Source organism: Conger conger, chromosome 13 (genome assembly GCF_963514075.1).
Source record: "Conger conger chromosome 13, fConCon1.1, whole genome shotgun sequence".
NCBI classification, from domain to species: Eukaryota; Metazoa; Chordata; class Actinopteri; order Anguilliformes; family Congridae; genus Conger; species Conger conger.
This window is the reverse complement of record NC_083772.1, coordinates 35645895-35667411: the sequence shown is the minus strand read 5'-3', so window position 1 is coordinate 35667411 and position 21517 is coordinate 35645895. Positions and strand designations below refer to the sequence as shown.

Here is a 21517-nt window from a genome sequence, read left to right as displayed (position 1 = left end):
GCAGAACCTGCCCTTCACTGTGAAGCCCAGGGTACAATGAAGACATTTTGATAAATGCTATTTCAAACAAAAACAAAAGCCTCTTCCCACTTATCTTGTCAAAAATGCATTCGTGCGCTGAAATTGTGAAGTTGCTGACAAGGCTGACTGCAGGGATGTGCAAATAGAGTCACCAGGGGAGGGGGTTGGGGTTGTGGGTTGGGGGGAAATGGAGTGAAATTAAAAGTAGCATGACATCATTCTGAAGTGTGGGAATGCTGGAATTATGCCATTAGCTCGATCATTTACATGACCTGACATTTTAGCAACACACTCATGGTCTCAGGAATGACAGCTGATCTTTTGTCCCAATATGAAACCTGTGGTTTGATGAATTGGTGAATAAGTAAACCAGTGGTATATATAGCTTTGTGAGCCAAGGTAATTGCTGAACAGAATAAACCTGTATACCACCAAACCAACAGCTCTGCACACCTAATTTCAGACCCTGGGTGTGCAGTGTGTGCTGTAGCTGCTGATAGGGTGTAGCTGGGTGTGTAGTGTGTGTTGTATAAGCTGATAGGGTGTAGTTGGGTGTGTAGTGTGTGTTGTAGATGTTGATAGTGTAGCTGAGTGTACAGTGTGTGTTGTAGATGTTGATAGGGTGTAGCTTGGTGTGCAGTGTGTGTTGTAGATGTTGATAGTGTAGCTGAGTGTACAGTGTGTGTTGTAGATGTTGATAGGGTGAAGCTTGATGTACAGTGTGTGTTGTAGATGTTGATAGGGTGTAGCTTGGTGTGCAGTTTGTGTTGTAGATGTTGATAGGGTGTAGCTTGATGTACAGTGTGTGCTGTAGATGTTGATAGGGTGTAGCTTGGTGTGCAGTTTGGGTTGTAGATGTTGATAGGGTGTAGCTTGATGTACAGTGTCTGTTGTAGATGTTGATAGGGTGTAGCTGGGTGTGCAGTGTGTTGTCACTGCTGATAGGGTGTAGCTGGGTGTGCAGTGTGTGTTGTCACTGCTGATAGGGTGTAGCTGGGTGTGCAGTGTGTGTTGTCACTGCTGATAGGGTGTAGCTGGGTGTGCAGTGTGTGTTGTCACTGCTGATAGGGTGTAGCTGGGTGTGCAGTGTGTGTTGTCACTGCTGATAGGGTGTAGCTGCATAGCTGCATGTAGCCAGTTGGCCAGGATCCCTGCAGGGTGTAATGTCACCCAGGGAGAAGGGGCTGGAGTCACCAGGATTCATTGCAGCCATTATCTTATTTAGAGAATTTGCTTTTTTCTGTTTTGTAAATAAGTACAATGTAATGTCTATGGTTCATTGCACATTTCCCACTGGGGTTCTTTTGTTGCAGTGTTTTAATAAGATGAATGACATTGCACTGTCTTGCTACTAAAGTCATTTATTTTCTCTGTTGCGTGATAATAGATTCATTAGCTTCATATATGCATGCTGACATTTCCATTATGTATTAGTGCTCCCTGCCACCAGCTCTGCCAAATGGCCTCTCCTTCTGTTCATTTTAGAAGTAATATTACACCTATAATTTCACAGGGAATTGCATTCGGCTCTAGTCTAAGGTGCTAATTGGTATGTGTAATTAATGTTTCTGCTGTGTTATGCTGAAATACGTTCCGTCCAATCAGGACGGTGCTTTGTCATCTGGGAGTGTGTTCCACTGAGTGGGAAAGGTCTGTGGACGAGCTCTGGGAATAACAGTGTGCAGTTTAACTATTGGTGGAAATTAGATTAGTTTACTGCAGTTTCCCTGTATGTCCAAAGATTCCTCAGTTTCCCTGTCTGTTTTCCGATCCTCTGGCTTATGTTACTGATCAGTGTGTGTGTGTGTGTGTGTGCGCACGTGTGTATGTGCGCCTGTATGTGTATGCCTGTTTGCGTGTATGTGCGTGCATGTCTGTGTGTGCATTTATGTGTGTGTGTGTTTGTGTGTCTTTCTGTTGCTGGATATGTGAGATTATCTCCTGAGGTTTCTTCCCACTGGGGAGCTTTTTTTTTTATCTCAGTTGCTCGCATTTTGGGGGTTCAGGCCCAATTTTCCGTATTTCCACGGTAAAGTCTCTTTGTCACAGTGCCTATAAAAACATTGTACGTTCTGTTCCTCTCTCCTTATCCCTCTCTCTCTCCTCTCTCCCCTCTCCCTCTCTCAGCTGGAGGAGCAGTTGAGCCGTGCCCAGCGGGAGAAGAATGACCTGCAGTCTCGGATAGAGGAAGACCAGGAGGACATGAACGAGCTGATGAAGAAGCACAAGGCGGCTGTCTCCCAGGTAACCACCCACACCTGTGTCTCCCAGGTAACTGGGCTCACCCACGCACCCCCTCATAGCGTAGCCCTATCACAGCTGATGCCAGGATGATGTCAGCAGCACAGTGTGGTATCAGTATATTAAATGTCATTTCTCATAGCATAGTTTTCTCGGGCAAATTTTTAACGTCTCTGTATTGTTTTACTCCCGTCGGTTTGTGGAAACAGCCGTGGCGTAGGTGGCTGGCTCAGAGGCGCAAATCTATTTATGACCAAAAAGCTCCGTTCTACGAAATCTATGAAATTTCCGCTGAGCTCCGATTCCACTTGTGCCAGAGGACATATGCTCAAAAACATGGAGGGGCTGTTCGCTTCGGTTTGCGGGTTTGTGTAGCTGAACGAGCCCGTAATGAAAGCACTTATCTGAAGTGGTTCACCAGCGAAGCTCACTCAAATAGATGATTTAATGCACATCAAAGCCATGTGTTGCACATTTTCCACAGCTGCCATTTTGTATAATTATCTCAGTGCTTACACTTTCCTCACACCTTTAGGGTTTGTCTTCAGTTCCAAGCCTTATTCGAGCTGCGGCAACAACTTGCTCTTTAAACCAAGTCTGAGGAACTTCCACCTCCTGCATGTCTATTCCTCTTACTTTGGGCTGAGTTGGATATATTTTTATGTTATTGTGAAGGGATATTTACATGAAGAGAGTTCTCTAAGAGGTTCTTGGGCTGAGTTGAGTTCGACTATATTAATTCCACAGTAGGTGTGGAGGTACCCATCCATATTAATTCCACAGTTAGTGTAGAGGTACCCATGATACATGCCTGATAACAGAAGTGCGATCTGGGGCAGTAATGCATGCTGGAAAGACCTGAGTTTGTGCTCTGAGCAGCACTGCCCTGCTGTAAAAAATAGCTCAAGCTAGGTTTTGTAACAGCTGGTAGCTGGTTTGACCAGCTCAAGCTATGTTTCGGCCAGCTACCAGCTCAGACCAGCTTCTAGCACTAGCTGGTTGACCAGCTCATACCCAGCCTGACCAGTTTATGACTAGCTTGACCAGCTCAATTTTCAAGAGCTGGTCAAGCTAGTGTGACTGGATTTTACATCAGGGAAGTTTCTGGGTGTTTGGTGCGAGCTGAGCTCTTGTCTTTTCCCCGACAGTCGTCCCAGAACCTGTCACAGATCAGCGACCTGCAGAGCCAGCTGGAGGAAGCCCTGAAGGACAAACAGGAAGTCCAGGAGAAGGTAAGCCCCCTCACAACATGGCTGCCTGCTGCAAGTGTTTTTTGTGATATGGGAATGGTCTGTGCTTTCCTGTTTATATTTATTCAACCATTATTTAACCAGCCAGACACACTGAGCTTTCTTATACAAGAGGGCAACGCAGTGTACACGGAGCATATACGTACACGGAGCATATACGTACACTCACCGAGCACTTTGTTAGGTATTTATTAGACTTCTACCGCTGTAGCCTATCCACTTAGAGTTATGATGCGTTGTGTGTTCAGAGATGCTCTTCTGCATACCACTGTTGCAATGTGTGGTTATTTGCGTTACTGTCACCTTCCTGTCAGCTTTGACTAGTCTGGCCGTCTGTCATTAACAGGGCATTTATGTCTGCCGAACTGCTGCTCACTGGATTAAAAAATAATAATTCACCATTCTTTGCAAACTGTTGAGACTAGTGTGCGTGAGATGGTAAATGGCAGGCATTTATATAGCGCCTTTATCCAAAGCGCTGTACAATTGATGCTTCTCCATTCACCCATTCATACACACACTCACACACCGACGGCGATTGGCTGCCATGCAAGGCCCCGACCAGCTCATCAGGAGCATTTTGGGGTTAGGTGTCTTGCTCAGGGACACTTCGACACAGCCCGGGCGGGGGATCGAACCGGCAACCCTCCGACTGCCAGACGACTGCTCTTACTGCCTGAGCCACGTCGCCCCACTTGTCGCCTGTCGCCCCACTTGAGATACTCAAACCACCCTGTCTGCCACCAGCAATCATTCCATGGTCAAAGTCACTTAGATCACATTTTTCCCCATTCCATTAACTGAAGCTCCAGACCCGTGTCTCCATGATTGTATGCATTGCACTGCTGCCACACAGTTGGCTGATTAGATAATCGCATGAGTAAGTAGGTGTAATAACGTAAAAATGTTGCAGTGCCTTCAATTTAAGCCAACAATGTTATAGAGTCTACATTTTCTAAAGTAGTTAATGTAGAATCACTAAAAACATTACTGGTTTAATGTGTTAATCTTAAACTTACTCTCACCCTGTTAAAATCTCATTCGATACTACAGAGAGATTCTATTCTGTCCAGATATTGTACTAGGGATTTATCTACCAAATCAAATGCAATATACGTATTTAGCCAGCAAAAGGCAAAAGTCAAGAAACTGTTTTTCTTCAGTTGGAATATTTAATGTTTTCATATGAACTACTCTGAGGACTGTATCATAGGTATTTTACTATTGATTAGAGAGACTGTAATCAGATATGCACTTTGATCGGGCTGCCCTGGGCTGAACCCAGCAGTGAGCAGGTTGTACTAAACACATGGAACCATGTTTTTTTTTTTCTTATGTATTTCAAGTTGGTACTGTCTCAAGTGACTAGTTATGACCAGTTCAGACCGGTTGTGACTGAGGGCTGGTGGTAGGATTGGTCATGACCAGGTCAGACCATTTGTGACTGAGGGCTGGTGGTAGGATTGGTCATGACCAGGTCAGACCATTTGTGACTGAGGGCTGGTGTTAGGATTGGTCATGACCAGGTCAGACCATTTGTGACTGTGGGCTGGCGGTGGAACTGCTCATGAGCAGTTCAGACCGGGCGTCACTGAGGCCTGGTGGTGGATCTCTTGCAGATGCAGGGTCTGCAGAGTCAGCTGGACTTCCAGGAGCAGTCCATGGTGGAGAAATCTCAGGTCAGCCGGCAGGAGGCCAAGATCCGGGAGGTGGAGACCAAGCTGGAGTTTGAGAAGACGCAGAGCAAGCGCCTGGAGGTGAGAGGCCACAGAGCAGCCACTCACAGTGAGCCGACCAGTCCAGAGCGTCTGTGAGCCTGTCAGGTCCTCCATAATGACGAGCACTTAGTGTCCTGTCTGCCTGTCCGTCTGTCCGTCCGTCTCTGTGTCCTGACCGGACCCTGTCCGTGCGTCCGTCCGTCTCTGTGTCCTGACCTGACCCTGTCCGTCTGTCCGTCCGTGGCTCAGAGCCTGGTGGCGCGGCTGAAGGAGAGCCTGGAGAAGCTGACAGAGGAGCGGGACCAGCGGGGCGCAGCGGAGAGCCGGGAGAAGGAGCAGAACAAGCGGCTGCAGCGGCAGATCCGCGACATCAAGGAGGAGTCCGCCGAGCTGGCCAAGAAGGAGGCCGAGGCCAGCCGCAAGAAGCACGACCTGGTGAGGGGCTCGGATCCCAATTACTGACCAACACTCCGACAGATACCATGCGCTTCAGTGACTTTCATTATAGCAGTGTGTATTTATGGTTTAGATAGTTACTATGTTCACTGTTATTGGGGTGATGGTTTAGATATTTACTATCCGTGCTGAAAAGAAAACGGCTCAAGCTAGGTTGTGAAACAGCTGGTACCTGGTTGACATGTTTAGACCAGCTCCCAGCTTGACATGGTTTAGCTGGTTGACCAGTTTAGACTAGCTACCAGCAAGACATGGTTTGAGCAGCTCAAGCTATGGTATGTTTTTCAGGTCACACCCCAGACAAGCTACCAGCACTAGCTGGTTGACCAGCTCATACACCTCTTGACCAGCTTGAAATTTGAGCTGGTCAACCTGGCATAGCTGGATTTTACAGCAGGGATGTTCAGTAGAATTGTGGTGATGGTTAAGGTTTATATATTTACTCTGTTGCATATTGTTGGAATGATGGTGAAGATTTCAATTTTTACAGTGTTCTATATTGTCTCCCATTAGGAAATGGACATTGAGAGCTTGGAAGCAGGCAATCACAGCCTCCAGGCAGACCTCAAGCTGGCCTTTAAGAGGATCGGTGACCTCCAGGCGGCCATTGAGGATGAGATGGAAAGCGATGACAATGAGGACCTCATCAACAGGTGGGCTTCTGGGGCTCGCCCCACTATGAGCCAGTACGCACACGGGGAGAAGGGTGTAATAAGCCAGCCTTGATTCAACTCAACAGAGGAGGTGGATAAAATGAGCCAGTCTGGTTCAGCTCTACAGTGGGAAAGGGCTATAATGAGCCAGTCTGGTTCAGCTCTACAGTGGGAAAGGGCTATAATGAGCCAGTCTGGTTCAGCTCTACAGTGGAAAAAGGCTATAATGAGCCAGGCTAGTTCCAGCTGGACAGAGAGGGGTAGAATTCTGGCTCTGCAGGTATTAATGAGAAACATGTTGGCATTGGTGGATGTGTACAACTACCCCAGCCCCGCCCAGTGCAGTTGCACCTTTGGGGGCATGTTGGGGGCAGTTGGACATTCGGGGGCATTTATGTTGCTGGGCTTTGGTTCAGAATTCTGATGCAGTTCATAATAGGCTTAATCATTAATTAAATGCCAGTTTATAATTCAACTCCAGCTACAGCTGAAAATACCACTAATGATGCTCTTCACACTTTGTACTGGTCACTAATTGGGCCAGTTAAGACAAAAAGTACAGACAGCATGTTTTTAGCAGTTCAGAGTGATATTCATAGAAATAATAATCATGAATCATAAAAACAGCTCCTGCCTTTTGTATTTATATATCCTGTGTTCTCACAGAAAGTTTCACTGAAATATGAAAAATAAGATTACCCAGCGTGTCTTCAGAGACTAAATCCGTGTTTAGTACAACTTGTTCACTGCTTAAATCAGAGATTAAATAAGGGGTCTCAGTTAACTCAGTTTCCTACTTTTGATTGAGATCCTCTAATTTCTTCATTTGCTGGTTTTGTTTTCTCTGGCGTTCCGTTGGTTCTGAGTTGCTGTGTTTTTGTTTTGTGGGGGCGGTCCCGGGGAGAGAGATCTGCTCTTCTCAGGCCAGCGTGGCTGAGAATCGGAATCAGGGGCGTGTGTTTGCGCCCCATCCCGCATCCCCCAGCCCCCACCAGGGCTTTACCCCCAAAAATATACAACTAATCCCATCTCAGTCAGGGAAAAGAAGCAGAAAGACAACATGGGTTACGCTTTATTTTACCCAGTATTTACAGGGTAACTAACAGGTAAATTAGGCATTAGGTAACTTTGATTTCAGAGGTGAGTACTATTAAAGGGTCTGTAAAACGTCCTTACATATGGTACTTTGTTCCATAGCACTTACCACTGAAATCAAAGCAGTTAACTAATAATTACACAAGTAGCTGTGTACTTAACAAGCTGTAAAATAAAACATTACCAAAACGAGGTAATTACAGTATCTAGCCCTCCTGCTCCCCCTCTCTCTCCTGCATTGCATGTGTCTCAGTTGATTTCTTTGTTGATTTTCTATGTTTACCATGCTCATTTTTCTATAGTTTTGTTTTCAGTTTCTATGTTCTCTGAATCTGTTTTGTTTCTATTTCTCCATATTCCATTTTTTTTGTTGGTGTCTCTCATTCCAGTCTACAAGACATGGTGGCCAAGTATCAGAAACGAAAGAACAAAACGTGAGACCGGGAGTTCCCTTCTGCTATTGCCCTTGTGTTAGCTTTTTTAAAGTACTCACTGTTTCAACGGTCCATTGTTCTCTGCTGGATAAGGATGCAGTGCTCAGTACACTTCCACTTATAGCCGACAGCCCCTTTCAATTCTCAAAATAATTCAACTTATTACTCACCTTTGATTTATAACCTGTCTTAGATCACTTACTGTGCATATGCAGCGAGGGAAACAATCCCTAAATGCAGTCTATTATACTCATATTGAATTGGCAATATATCCTCAGCTCACCAGAAATGTTTCTATTAGAATATTAGAAGAGTCTGGTGTATAACAGTGCCTTAGACATGTGCAGTAATGCACTGTGTATAACTGTTATATGCAGTGTCTTAGACATGTGCAGTAATGCACAGTGTGTATAACAGTGTTATATGCAGTGTCTTAGACATGTGCAGTATTGCACAGTGTATAACTGTTATATGCAGTGTCTTAGACATGTGCAGTTTTGCACAGTGTATAACTGTTATATGCAGTGTCTTAGACATGTGCAGTAATGCACAGTGTGTATAACAGTGTTATATGCAGTGCCTTAGACATGTGCAGTAATGCACTGTGTATAACTGTTATATGCAGTGTCTTAGACATGTGCAGTAATACACAGTGTGTATAACAGTGTTATATGCAGTGCCTTAGACATGTGCAGTAATGCACTGTGTATAACTGTTATATGCAGTGTCTTAGACATGTGCAGTAATGCACAGTGTGTATAACAGTGTTATATGCAGTGTCTTAGACATGTGCAGTATTGCACAGTGTATAACTGTTATATGCAGTGTCTTAGACATGTGCAGTTTTTCACAGTGTATAACTGTTATATGCAGTGTCTTAGACATGTGCAGTAATGCACAGTGTGTATAACAGTGTTATATGCAGTGTCTTAGACATGTGCAGTTTTGCACAGTGTGTATAACAGTGTTATATGCAGTGTCTTAGACATGTGCAGTTTTGCACAGTGTGTATAACAGTGTTGTATGCAGTGTCTTAGACTTGTGCAGTATTGCACAGTGTGTATAGCAGTGTTATATGCAGTCTCTTAGACATGTGCAGTAATGCAGTGTGAATAGCAGTGTTATATGCAGTGTCTTAGACATGTGCAGTAATGCAGTGTGTATAGCAGTGTTATATGCAGTGTCTTAGACATGTGCAGTAATGCAGTGTGAATAGCAGTGTTATATGCAGTGTCTTAGACATGTGCAGTATTGCACAGTGTGTATAGCAGTGTTATATGCAGTGTCTTAGACATGTGCAGTTTTGCACAGTATGTATAACAGTGTTATATGCAGTGTCTTAGACATGTGCAGTTTTGCACAGTGTGTATAACAGTGTTATATGCAGTGCCTTAGACATGTGCAGTAATGCACTGTGTATAACTGTTATATGCAGTGTCTTAGACATGTGCAGTAATGCACAGTGTGTATAACAGTGTTATATGCAGTGCCTTAGACATGTGCAGTAATGCACTGTGTATAACTGTTATATGCAGTGTCTTAGACATGTGCAGTAATGCACAGTGTGTATAACAGTGTTATATGCAGTGTCTTAGACATGTGCAGTATTGCACAGTGTATAACTGTTATATGCAGTGTCTTAGACATGTGCAGTTTTTCACAGTGTATAACTGTTATATGCAGTGTCTTAGACATGTGCAGTAATGCACAGTGTGTATAACAGTGTTATATGCAGTGTCTTAGACATGTGCAGTTTTGCACAGTGTGTATAACAATGTTATATGCAGTGTCTTAGACATGTGCAGTTTTGCACAGTGTGTATAACAGTGTTGTATGCAGTGTCTTAGACTTGTGCAGTATTGCACAGTGTGTATAGCAGTGTTATATGCAGTGTCTTAGACATGTGCAGTAATGCAGTGTGAATAGCAGTGTTATATGCAGTGTCTTAGACATGTGCAGTAATGCAGTGTGTATAGCAGTGTTATATGCAGTGTCTTAGACATGTGCAGTAATGCAGTGTGAATAGCAGTGTTATATGCAGTGTCTTAGACATGTGCAGTATTGCACAGTGTGTATAGCAGTGTTATATGCAGTGTCTTAGACATGTGCAGTTTTGCACAGTGTGTATAACAGTGTTATATGCAGTGTCTTAGACATGTGCAGTAATGCAGTGTGAATAGCAGTGTTGTATGCAGTGTCTTAGACTTGTGCAGTATTGCACAGTATGTATAGCAGTGTTGTATGCAGTGTCTTAGACATGTGCAGTATTGCACAGTGTGTATAACAGTGTTGTATGCAGTGTCTTAGACTTGTGCAGTATTGCACAGTGTGTATAGCAGTGTTATATGCAGTGTCTTAGACATGTGCAGTTTTGCACAGTATGTATAACAGTGTTGTATGCAGTGTCTTAGACATGTGCAGTAATGCACAGTGTGTATAGCAGTGTTGTATGCAGTGTCCATGGGACTTGCAGTGCCTGTGAAGGCTTGTGCAGTTTTACACTAGATCGCTGCAGCTGGACAGCTGTTTATGAGGGCGTGTTTGGCAGCAGTATACTCAGTCTGTCATTCAAAGGTGGGAATGGTATTCAAGATTGAATTAAAATGTAAATTAAGGATTACACAAGGTCACAGGAAGAGTACTAGTGCTGCATCTTTATCCACACGATGCGATGATTGGCTTTTGCTCCATTAGCTCCGCCCTACTCACTTTGATTGATGTCGCATGCCTTACCACCTGCATGTCACTGACAGCGGCCTTCACCAAACAAAGCCCCGCCCCCCACACGCCACTTGCATACAAGCCCCGCCCCAACCCCGCCCATTAGTTTCCTTTTAGCCTCATACCCTCCCCTCACCATACTAGCTGCTAGTGTTTCCCACAGACTCACACAGTGTAATAGGTGAACTACATGCCCGAATGCAGGTAAGTGTGCCCAACTTTTGATTTCGGCTCGGGCCAATCACGGAGTCGCCTGCGCTGGTCCCATGGAAACGTATGGATATGACCCCGAGGTTCCCGGTCCGGCTTGATGGTCATGTGTTGGAATCTGCAATGATGCTCGATACTCAATTATTCTGTTATTCGCCCAAGAGCTCTGGAATCCATGTATTATTTTATCCATGAAGGAGAGCCCAGAAGTCCTGTGTTGAGTGTTCAGATAACTCACCAAAGTTATTCCCTCCACCTAAAGTGAGAGCACGTGATTTGTCTCTGCGGGGCGAGAGGTTATTTATGCGGAAAGAAACAGATTTCCATAGGCCGCTTACGGGGGCAGCAGAGGGCAAAGACAGAGCTCAAACGGAGAAAGAAGGGCAAGACGGTTTGACCCCTGCTGCTGAACCCTGACGTTTGACCTCTGCGCAACATCTCGGTTTTTGTTTTGGTTCCTGTAAGAGGAAAGGACGCTGGGAACTCCGGCACGGTGCTGTTACTGCGTGATCGTGCTGGACACACAGGAGAGGCAGCGGCTCCTGCACCCGTCATGTTCCTGTTTCTGCTCCTGCTCCTGCTCCCTGTTCATTATGAATGAGGCCGCAGAGTCAGACACAGTAGCCACTCTGGCTGCTGCTCTTTCGAGTGTGGATTGTGGAACACGTTTCCTGTGTCCTGCCTTTGGGCTGAAACAGATTCACTGTCTCCTTTCCTGAATGCAAATCCCATCTTCCACTGGTTACCCAGTGAAGGTGCTGCATTGTGATGGGTCTAACATTCCCACTGGTTTCCAGTGCGGCACTGTAATGGGTCTAACATTCCCACTGGATACCGGCACATTGACCAGTTACAGAGAGAACCCTTTTAGAGACTACAGTACACAAATGAGATATCTGCACATTGACCTGTAACAGAGATAAACCTTTTAGAGACTACAGTAGAGAAACCTGCTGGTCCTGTGGATTGGCAGGCATTGACAGGGTGTTCTGTTTCTGTTTTTATTATATCTAGGACTGGCATACCAGTAATGAAAGTGAGTGGGAGAGATCGAGAGAAAAATAGATTTTTAAATTAGGCAGCGACATTTATGTTTTCGGTATCTAGCTGACGCTCTTAAATAGAGCTCACTATCTTTTTACATATAATCAATTTATACAGCCAGATATTTACAGAGGAACTTCAGGTTAAGTGCCTTGCTCAAGGCTACAGTGGGGGAAGTGAGCCGTAAGCATTATGCTACACTGCGGTTGACAAATTATGGTACGTGGCAGTGCAGACCTCCCTCCTCATCTGAAGGAGAGCTTCTCCCGTTCTCTTTTCTAATGCTTTTTCTACTCTGAGAGATGAAGCGAGGTCCCCTACTGGAAAAAAACTGCTCAGGCTAGGTTTCAGAACAGCTCCCAGCTCGACACGGTTTGACCAGCTCCATTGTAGAAGGAGGGCAGAACCCTGCCCCTGGAGTCAGCCCCTTGGGTTGGGTTCGGGTTCGCTGGTTCCATAGCTGGCCAGATTGTTCTGTCAGAGTGCAGAACCCAGGAACAAATTGTGAACTCAAAGGTCTGCCAATAAAAGTATGTATTGAATGACTGGCAGGTCAAACAGGCAATGGTCAAGCACGGGCACACAGGAATGTAGTCGACAGTACAGTTCGTATTCAGTAATCCAGACAGGGGTTCGGTAACCAAGCAAACAGGTATAACAAAATATGGTTGTGGTCATGGGCAAAAGTTTGTTAACTGAAAAGCAGTCGGAGAAGGCAGATGAACAAAAATTAAATCCAAAATCATAAACCGGGAATCCGAATACAGTCCAACCACAGCGGGTCAAACACGAACAGAAGGGTAATCCAAAAGGCGGTGGTAGAGGTGCACAAAATGGGTGGAAACACAGGCAGATCAGACAGAGAGAACACGGGAGAGAATGGCAGGAGCACATTACAATCTGGCAAAGAACTAACAAAACAGACGGGGTGGGGGGGTAAGGTTCAGATGGGGTGGGGGGGTAAGGTTTAGTAGGGAGTAGTGATTGGGTGGGGGGGGGTAAGGGGTTCAGTAGAGATGGGGTGGGGGGGTTGATAAGCTTTTATGATGAATGTAGCCTGATATATGTGGGGGAGGCAGATTGTCACACACAGTTAGTGTCTCCCTCTCTTTCCCTCTCCCCTGGGCTCACCGGCCCTTTAAGGAATGGTGTGAGACTGCAGACATAAATTGTGTGAGCATCTCGCTTACAAAGCAGCCTGCCCCTGACTCCTACAGACAGACACACACACTATACCCCATAAACACTCAATACATGCACACACACACTATACACACATACACACACAATACATGCACACACACACTATACACACACACACACACACACAATACATACACACACACATATACTACATACACACACATTGCACAAACACATTATACAGACCAGCTATACACACATACACACTATATACACACATACTATACACACACACACACACACACACAAAAACCCACAGGCAGATAGCAGATTACATGAGCCTGGGAATATTGATCATCTTCAAATCTTTTGTTTAAAATGTTTGGCTCTTTCCAACACTTGGCCTTTTTTAAAAATGTAAATACAGTGGCCTGTGTGTGACCTTGGCTCGATGTATTTGAGTGTTATTCAGATCCTGCCCATTCGCGGTGCTTCCCTGCTAAAGGCTCCACTCCCAGTGCGATGCAGGAAGGGGGAGGTGTGAGAGGTCTTCAGAGGGGGGGCCGTGGGGCTCTCCGGGGTTTGTGACAGATGAGAAGGGATTTCTGTAATCCAACGTGTAGATGTGCAGGCGGAAGAAAGGGCTCAGATCTGCCAAAGGGAATGAGAGGGGGATTCCTCTCCTCTCTCCCTCCCTCCCCATCTCTCCCTCTCTCTCCTTTTCTCTCCTTCCTTCTCCTCCCTCTCCCTCTCTCTCTCCCTCTCATGCTGTTCTGTCCCCACACACAGATCTCTTAAACAGGGAACGGTGTAATTCTTAAGCAGCACACATTTGAAAGCGCTATTTTTAAATCCGTCAACAGAAAACACATGAAACTAAAAGCCCCACCGCATGTTTTCTGCTACCCCGTGTGAATAATATTTCGGGGAGCCTGCAGTTAACCCAGCGTTGTATTCGGGGTTCCCCCCCCGTTAACCTGCGGCATGTTCCGGGATCGTCCCGCTAATCCAGCTCGTGCACCTGTGTTGTGCATCCTCTGACCATTTCGTGTGACCCTTCACCACCCATGTGACCCCACTAACCCTCAAACACCATGAGACACCCATGGGGGGGGCACTGAGCTCTAACCCCACCCCTGCCCCTCTCTCTGCCCCAGCGAGGGGGGTGATGAGACGGACTCCGAGGCAGAGGAAGGGGGAAAGTCCTGGCTCTCCAAAAGCAAAGGATCCGCCAAGAACCTGTCCGACGATGGGAGCTTAAAAAGCTTCAGGTCAGTGAGTCGGGGTGGGGTACTGCCCCGTGCCTGACTGGGCTGGGGGTAAATCAGATGGTAATTATGCGGAGGTGAGTTTTGGTTTCCCCACCAGTAACCATCTGCAGTGAGGAGACAAATCTGCTAGCCCCCTCCCACCACACCCCCCTGATGAATGCATTAGAAGGCTGGGTACCGCCCCCCCCCCACTCCCCTAAGATTTATAGGTTGTCCAGCTGGCTGGCGGGAATCGATCCTCCATCCCTGATGGTGCTGTCTCATTCCTGGGCAGATTTAAACAAACAGACTCAGGGAGCAGTCACAACTTCTCCTGACTTTGTTCCTTTCTCAGTCATTTCTGGCTTCTCCCCCTCTCCCCTTCATCCCAGCATCAGCCGTAGAAGGTTAACGGAAGGCAGAGAAACAACTTTTTGTTTGAAGTTTCATAGACACGGCTGTAAGAACACACACCAGGGTGGGGTCTGTAAAGACAGACGCTGGGAGTACGTCTGGGTGCTGTCATAAGCCAGTCATTCTCCTCTTAATCAATAGGGTCAGTCGGGTTAACTGCAAAGCGGGATGTTGGGAATTAACATTGCCGGAATGTTTCCGTACAGGAAGTATTGGCATCACTCTACACCCACTCTGTCTTTATACCATGAATAATGAACAGCAAGGTGTGAAAAACAATCAATCCTCTGATTGTATTACTTTTCATTCATCTTCTCTCTCACACACACACTATCTCTATTTCATATACACACACTCTTTCTCTCTTTCACAGGCACACACACTCTCTCACACACACACACACACACACTCCCACACACACACACACGCACACTCTCACACACACACACACACTCCCACACACACACACACACGCACACTCTCTCATTCACACACATACACAGTGTCTCTCTCTCTTTCCGCATGTAAAGTGATCCAGTGCTCATTACTTTGAGGATCTGATTCTGTTTTACATCGTAGATTAAAGTGTGGCGCTGCACACATTCGGCTGTCCTGAAATTCAGTTCATGAATACATCTAATTTTAATCTATTCCCCTGTGACCTCTGACCTTTGATGAATGTATGTTGTTTATCTGTTCGTTCATTGACTTGCAGTCTCGAGCCCCCGCAGTGCTGTAAGGTTTGGCCCTTGTCACCGGTCGGGACTGTAAGCTTTAATCATTACACCTGCCTCCTTTTATTTCCCCGCAGAGTTTCATGTCTTCTCACACCTCTATCATTCACCTCTTTCTGTTTGAGTTATTCATCCATCTTTGCTTTCTCTTTCTCTTTTCTTTCTCCTCCCCATCTCCCAACTTTTTTTTTTTTCGCGCTGCGTGCCATAACCCCGTTCCCCGCCACCACCACACCCGCCTCCCCTCCCCTCCCCTCCCACCCCCCCCCCCAGATACGCCGCAAACGCAGACACCAAAGAAGGGAAGGAGTGGAAAGAGGGTAAGGAATGGAAAGAATGTGGGAAAGAAGGGAAGGAGGTAGAGAAGTGCAGGCCTGTGTCTGTGCTGAGCTACCGCACGCGCCCCGCTCTTAAAGGCCCTGTAGGGGGCGCTGCAGACGACAGCCCCCTGCTCCGCAGCCTGAAGGAGCAGCAGGCTGATGCCTCGGACCTCTCCTCCCTGGGTAAGAAGCCCAGTCTGGGAGGAGAGGTGGAGAACCGGGCCTTCTCCCAGGCCTCGCCCCGCGCCCGGACAGGTCTGGAGAGCCGCCTGTCGGAGCGGGAGTTTGAGCGGGAGTCCTGCGTCTCCTCGCTGGCTCCCAGCCGCGCCTCCTCCCGCTGGGGGCCGGACTCGGACGAGGAGGGGAAGTCCACGCGGAGCTTCAGCCGGGCCAGCTCCCGCCGCAGCGTCGTGTCCCGTAGCCCGGCGACCAGCCCCGCCCCCAGCCGCCGGTCTCTGCTCCTCCCCCGCAGCCCCCGGGCGGAGTCGCGTGGCTCCCCGGCGCGCAGCTGCCGCCTGAGCGAGTTCGGGTCCTTCGACGACGACGCCCTGAGCGTGGCCTTCACCGAGGACGGGTTCTACGGCCCTCACGCCGCGGGGCGGAGCCTCTCCGTGCCCGCCCAGCCCCGCCCCTCCTCCTCCGTCGCCGCCGGCGACGACCTCTCCGACCTCAAGCCCGTCACCCACCGCAACTACCTGGACCCCGACCTGGAGGCGGCCATTAACGAGGTCCTGAGCTTCAAGCCTATCAAGTTCAAGCGCACCAGTCTGGAGGACTCTGAGCAGGAGGGGGAGGGGCCGGGTCCAGGCCGGGACGGGGAGGGAGGGGGGAGGACCGGGCGGGGCACCTCCGCCTCCACGTCCCTCCGCCGATCCGCGTCCGTCATGGAGTTCCGACGGCCAATCAGCAGCTGCTCCACCCGCAGCGACCGCAGCCGCAAAGGGAAGAAGAAGAAGTCCAACAGACGGAGCCACAGCTCGGAGTCTTCGGCCTCCGACTCCTCCTCTTCCTCGGCGGGCCGCCACAGGAAGGGCTCCAAGAAGAAGGGGAAGAAGTCCAAAAAGAAGGACAGGAAGAGGAAGTCGGAGTCCGAGTCGGAGTCGTCGAGCGATTCCGGGTCCAGCTCGGGTGCCTCCACCATCTCGTACCGTAGCGGGGGGAGCGTGAAACGGGGGCCCGGCCGGCGGGCGTCGGCCTCAGAGGAAGAGGAGCCTGGGCCCCCCGCCCAGGAACGCCCTCCCAGCAGGAAGGAGGTGAAGAAGAGGAAGGCGAAGGTGGACAACGTGATGATGAAGTACTTGTACAGGGCCGACAGCGACTGAGGCAGCAGGGGCAGTAGGTGCTTCAGCATGCCGGTGTGGGTGCCGTTTGGTGTTTTCTCACCCACTAGTGAGTCATTTGGGCTGACCTGATTCACCATATTAACTCAAATCGCACTGCCTGGCGTTCTATGTTCCTTCGTTGCGTGGAGTGAAATAATTAATTAATTAATTCAGAGAAATAGTGCCTTCAGATGCGGCTTGTCAGCTCGTTATTGGCAGGCACGTTTTAAAGTGAGGTTTTTTGTCAAGATGATGCCGTTTCATTCCGTCTTGCCAGATAATTAAAGTAATTCATTTGTTCGTGCTCATTGTTTTGCAATCTGGCTAACATTGCACAGATGAATCGGTGCGTCTCTGGTAACTCGGTTAAGGCTCTTCGATGTCGTTGAACAAAACTGCAGAGAAAAGACGGCTTTTGTTTGCTTGTATTTAAATTAAAATCTGCTGTGAAGAGGGGCTGGAAATGCCTGCTGGATGTGACTACTAACCGTGACTGAGTCCCTGGTGTGATTTATAACCCTGGAACAAAGGCAAACACAACAAGAGCTTTAGAGGGGACAATTAAGAGGTACCACCATAGATTTTTCTTAGCGGACTGTGGACGTAATTAAACCTGGACATTGATTTACATAGCCAGTGAATTAAAGAGATTGGCAGCCGATAACCCGAGGCTTGCCTTATTAAGATGCATTCAAATTACCACCAATTCACGGGAGACAGGTTTTCCAAAGTATTTATTGACTTTTTTTTACTCAACTGGGTTAGTTTGTTCCTGTGAGATTCTGCCAGTCTGGAATGATTCCTGTGATAATCTTTGGTGGCCATTTTGTCTAGTTTTGTTAACACAAATGTGGAAAATCTCCAGGGTTTGGAGTCTCTTTCTATCATTTCTAAACATTTTGCTGCGTAACAGTTAATAAGAGGCGGTTCAAAACCGAACAAATAAAAAAGAGAAATAAAGAAATTCTGAAAACTACTGTCATTCAAGCACTTCTTCCACACAATGCAAGCTAGGTTTTTTTTCTTCAAATTAATTGCGCAATACGGTTCAGATTAAACAGTATACACATGCTATTATCTTCAGAGTAAATGATGTACATACAGTATGTCGTCATTTAGCAGCCTGGTTGATACAGATTTCTCTTTATTAGTACCTGCATGAGCACTAATTGATCAACAGCTGAGTCATGAGCCTACGAACCACATTCAACTTCTGGACTTCATCTCCCATGGTCCACCCCGAATGAAATACCCCCTGGGGTGATGGGAAAATTAGTCCTATTTGAATTAGGCATTGATATAAATGCATTCATATAGCCATATAAATGCAGTCCAGGACAGTGTTCTGGTGGTCAGGGCAGGTCTTGTGTTGTGTGGCTAACGGCATGTCTTTCAGTTTACAGTTATTGGGATTTTTGGGTAGCTATCATGGTTACTGGATTAGAGTTCAATCTGAAGGCTATTCAAGGTGATTCAGACAAAATAAATCCTGAAAAATTCTGGCCCAGTAACCAGAGTATTCCCAGGACCGGAATTTTTTCCCAGACTGAATCCCAATTGCTATTGCTCTGGACTATGAAGTGTCGGTCAGATAAAATAGGTGTAATTGCAGATGTCCGTAAAACATCTCAGAAGGACCCTGTTCGTGATGCTGCCAGGTTTTAGGTTTGATTTGGTTTAGCTTTTACAGTGAAGCCTCTCTGTATGGCTTGCTGTCAGTGTCAAGTTTGATTGTTGGAAACCTTTGTTTATACAAGGAGATAATTATTCAGTTCCGTATTACCAGGCCACTTGGTGCTATTTATTTCATTATTTATTAATTTATCTATTGCTGGAGGAGCTGTATGTTAAATTTAATTTCCCAGTTCAAGCATAGAAAACACACAAGGTTTTCCACACAGTGTTGTAGTAGTGAAGAATTTGACAGACTCAACTTTCCAGCCAAGCACCCTAGCCACTCGGCGATAGTCTGCCCCTCGCTAACACCCACCTGTCTCCCCCCCAGCCCCTCCTTCAGTCGAAGACACTTGGGCTTGGACAGATCGGACGAGGAGGAGGAGGAGGAGGAGAAGGAGGAAGGCGGTGCGTCTCTCGGGTCCTACAGCACCAGATACAGCCGGCGCGACTATCTGAGTGACAGCGACAGCGATGGCAAGCCCTCCGACGCCACGGCGTAGAGGAGCTGAGCCCTACTGCCGTCCCTCTCTGTCCCCCACCCTACCCCCCGGTACCCCACCCTACCCTCTCTCTGTACCCCACCCTACCTCCCCGTACCCCACCCTACCCTCCCTCTGTCCCCCACCCTACCCTCCCTCTGTACCCTGCACTACCCCCCCTGTTCCCCTTTTAATAAGGGCTCATTTCACAAGCCCACATTTCCCAGAATTCCCAGTTCCTCTCACTCTCAGGTCTCCTCCTTCCCCTCAGAAGTACAGATTCTAATTTTTGAATTTTTGAACTGTTAACTGTTAACTAGCTCCTAAAGTCATCTAAGTCTGCTAGAGAGCCCTTAATTGTTACTAAAGAAAAGTTTGCATTAAAGGAAGAAAAACCATAATGCCTTTGTAGTAAGTACATGCAGTATGGACACAGTGTTCTAGCCTAGCTTAGAATCATTATAAAACAAGCTTTGGGGAGCGGCACCATTGATTTAGGTTATTTTTTAAATCTTTCGTCTAGGCATTGACTGTGCTAGGCATTTCATCTAGGTGTCCTTAAATGTTCCCAGAATGACCAGCCCTTGACTAATGGCTGATTTCTGCATTTGTGATTAGAGAACAGGGAAAAAAGTTAAAGATATGCAGTGAAATTTATGCTGGAGAACAGAGTTTTAAACGATGGTTAAAAAGCTGGTGTTTGGAAGGGGTCTGAGTGTGCAGAAAATAATAAAAGAAGAGTTTCAGGGTTCTGGGTTTCATGTAAATTCTTTTCAATTTAATTTTATCTCAAATGAACTATGCGTTTGCTGTGATGGGTTTGTATGGGTCGTTGCTTTGGACTTGTTGCATTGTGTTTCAATGTACATTATAGGGAACGCACTTTGGCTCTGGTATGGCATTTCATTGTTATTATTCTTTTGTCTGCAATTTCCACCTCCCTCTACCATCGATCAGTGAAATCCTTTTTGATTCCTTTCCGGTTGTTTTAATGTTGGAACCAGTGTGTTGCCATCAATTTATGATGCATTACATTTTTACAAATCGATAGGCTGCTCAGAAAAAAAACATTCGGATCCCCCCATTTCTCCAGATTTAATTTCAAGATAACATCACAAAACATAATTCGTAATTTTTGCCACAATAGCCTGTATAGAGTTAGCTTCAATGAACCAAGTCTTTCTACGCAAATGTGACATTTTTTACATGGCATCGTGTCATGGAATGAAAAAGTTTAGTTGATGAATTCAGTTGCTGGAAAAGTTTGAGTGTTTAGGACAGGGGTCTGCAATTCTGGTCCAGGGGAGCCACATAGTCTGCTGGGTGTTTTACCTTAAAATCAGGAACTAATTCAGCCCTAAGAAACCAGGTGAGGTGGAATAACTATAATTAACCACTTTGTTTCATCCATTATGTACTGAGTAACAATGAATGTACCAGTTGCCTCACTTGTTATTTTGAGGATTCAGGTCTGGTGTTGGCCTTTCTGCTTCTCTGTCAAGCGTCTTTGTGACAGTCTTTTGTAAAGAGAACTTTGCAAATAAAACTGAATTTATTGAAAGCAGACACTGTGGGAGTTGCACACCCCACCCGTTGGTTTGGACATGCTTGTGTAATGTAGATTGGTTCTTACTGCACTACCACACAGGACCTATGTCTCCAGCCTGTTATCTATGCATTCAGCTACCCTCCTCGGAAAAGCAGGGGTGTTCGCTATGACTATGGCTCATGAAACAAATAGAATACACACAGACTACACATTACAGGCTGTACACATTAAGATATATGAATATATAAATACCTGTGTGATTCATTTAGCTTGTGGAATACTTCCATGCTTATTTTCTTGGGTAAAAATGCCAATTGTTATGGGAATAATTTTGCAGTACAACTTTCATATTGTAAATAAAGGTTTGTTATTGTTTGAGAAATGTTTCTGAATGTTTCTATTTCATTGTTTGAAATTCCACGCAACACTGTTAGTGACTGGGTTACTATGCATACCCCCTCTTCTGAAATGCAGTGGCTTCAGAAGGGATTCAGACCAAGGGCGGTTCTAAAGGGGTGGCCGGGGTGCCACCCCGCACATAGTCAGTCTGCTCTAACGTTACCAAGATACCGTTTTTACCAAGACGCCGTCTTTCCCGTTTTACTGCCTTCCAAATGTGCATCTAAAGCGCACATGTCAGAAGCACCAATCTGATTTGCACGTTATTCTGTTTTGTCAGTCAATCTATTTTAACGAAGACACCGTCTTCTCAGCTTGCAAGACTACCAAATGTGCGGTAAAAAGTCCGAATCACCAAATCGTGACAGCTCGCAAGCTTATGTGGTG

General features: G+C 46.5%; 1 protein-coding gene across 8 annotated transcripts in view; it reads left to right on the top strand.

The window, feature by feature from the left end:
• LOC133108742 (unconventional myosin-XVIIIa-like) overlaps window positions 1–21113 on the top strand; it is a 106704-nt gene extending 85591 nt beyond the window's left edge. For 7 of the 8 annotated variants that reach the window (XM_061218453.1, XM_061218452.1, XM_061218450.1 and 4 more), the window contains 9 exons: window positions 2149–2265; window positions 3411–3494; window positions 5132–5269; window positions 5480–5665; window positions 6200–6339; window positions 7824–7868; window positions 14144–14257; window positions 15658–17039; window positions 19032–19171. In XM_061218453.1, the coding sequence (XP_061074437.1) occupies window positions 2149–2265; window positions 3411–3494; window positions 5132–5269; window positions 5480–5665; window positions 6200–6339; window positions 7824–7868; window positions 14144–14257; window positions 15658–17026 (2193 nt within the window). In that variant the 3' untranslated portion in view covers window positions 17027–17039; window positions 19032–19171. Of the gene's footprint in view, window positions 1–2148; window positions 2266–3410; window positions 3495–5131; window positions 5270–5479; window positions 5666–6199; window positions 6340–7823; window positions 7869–14143; window positions 14258–15657; window positions 17040–19031 lie in introns of all 8 variants that reach the window. The other variant, XM_061218455.1, reaches the window with a different exon arrangement.
• Window positions 21114–21517: the final 404 nt, after the last annotated feature.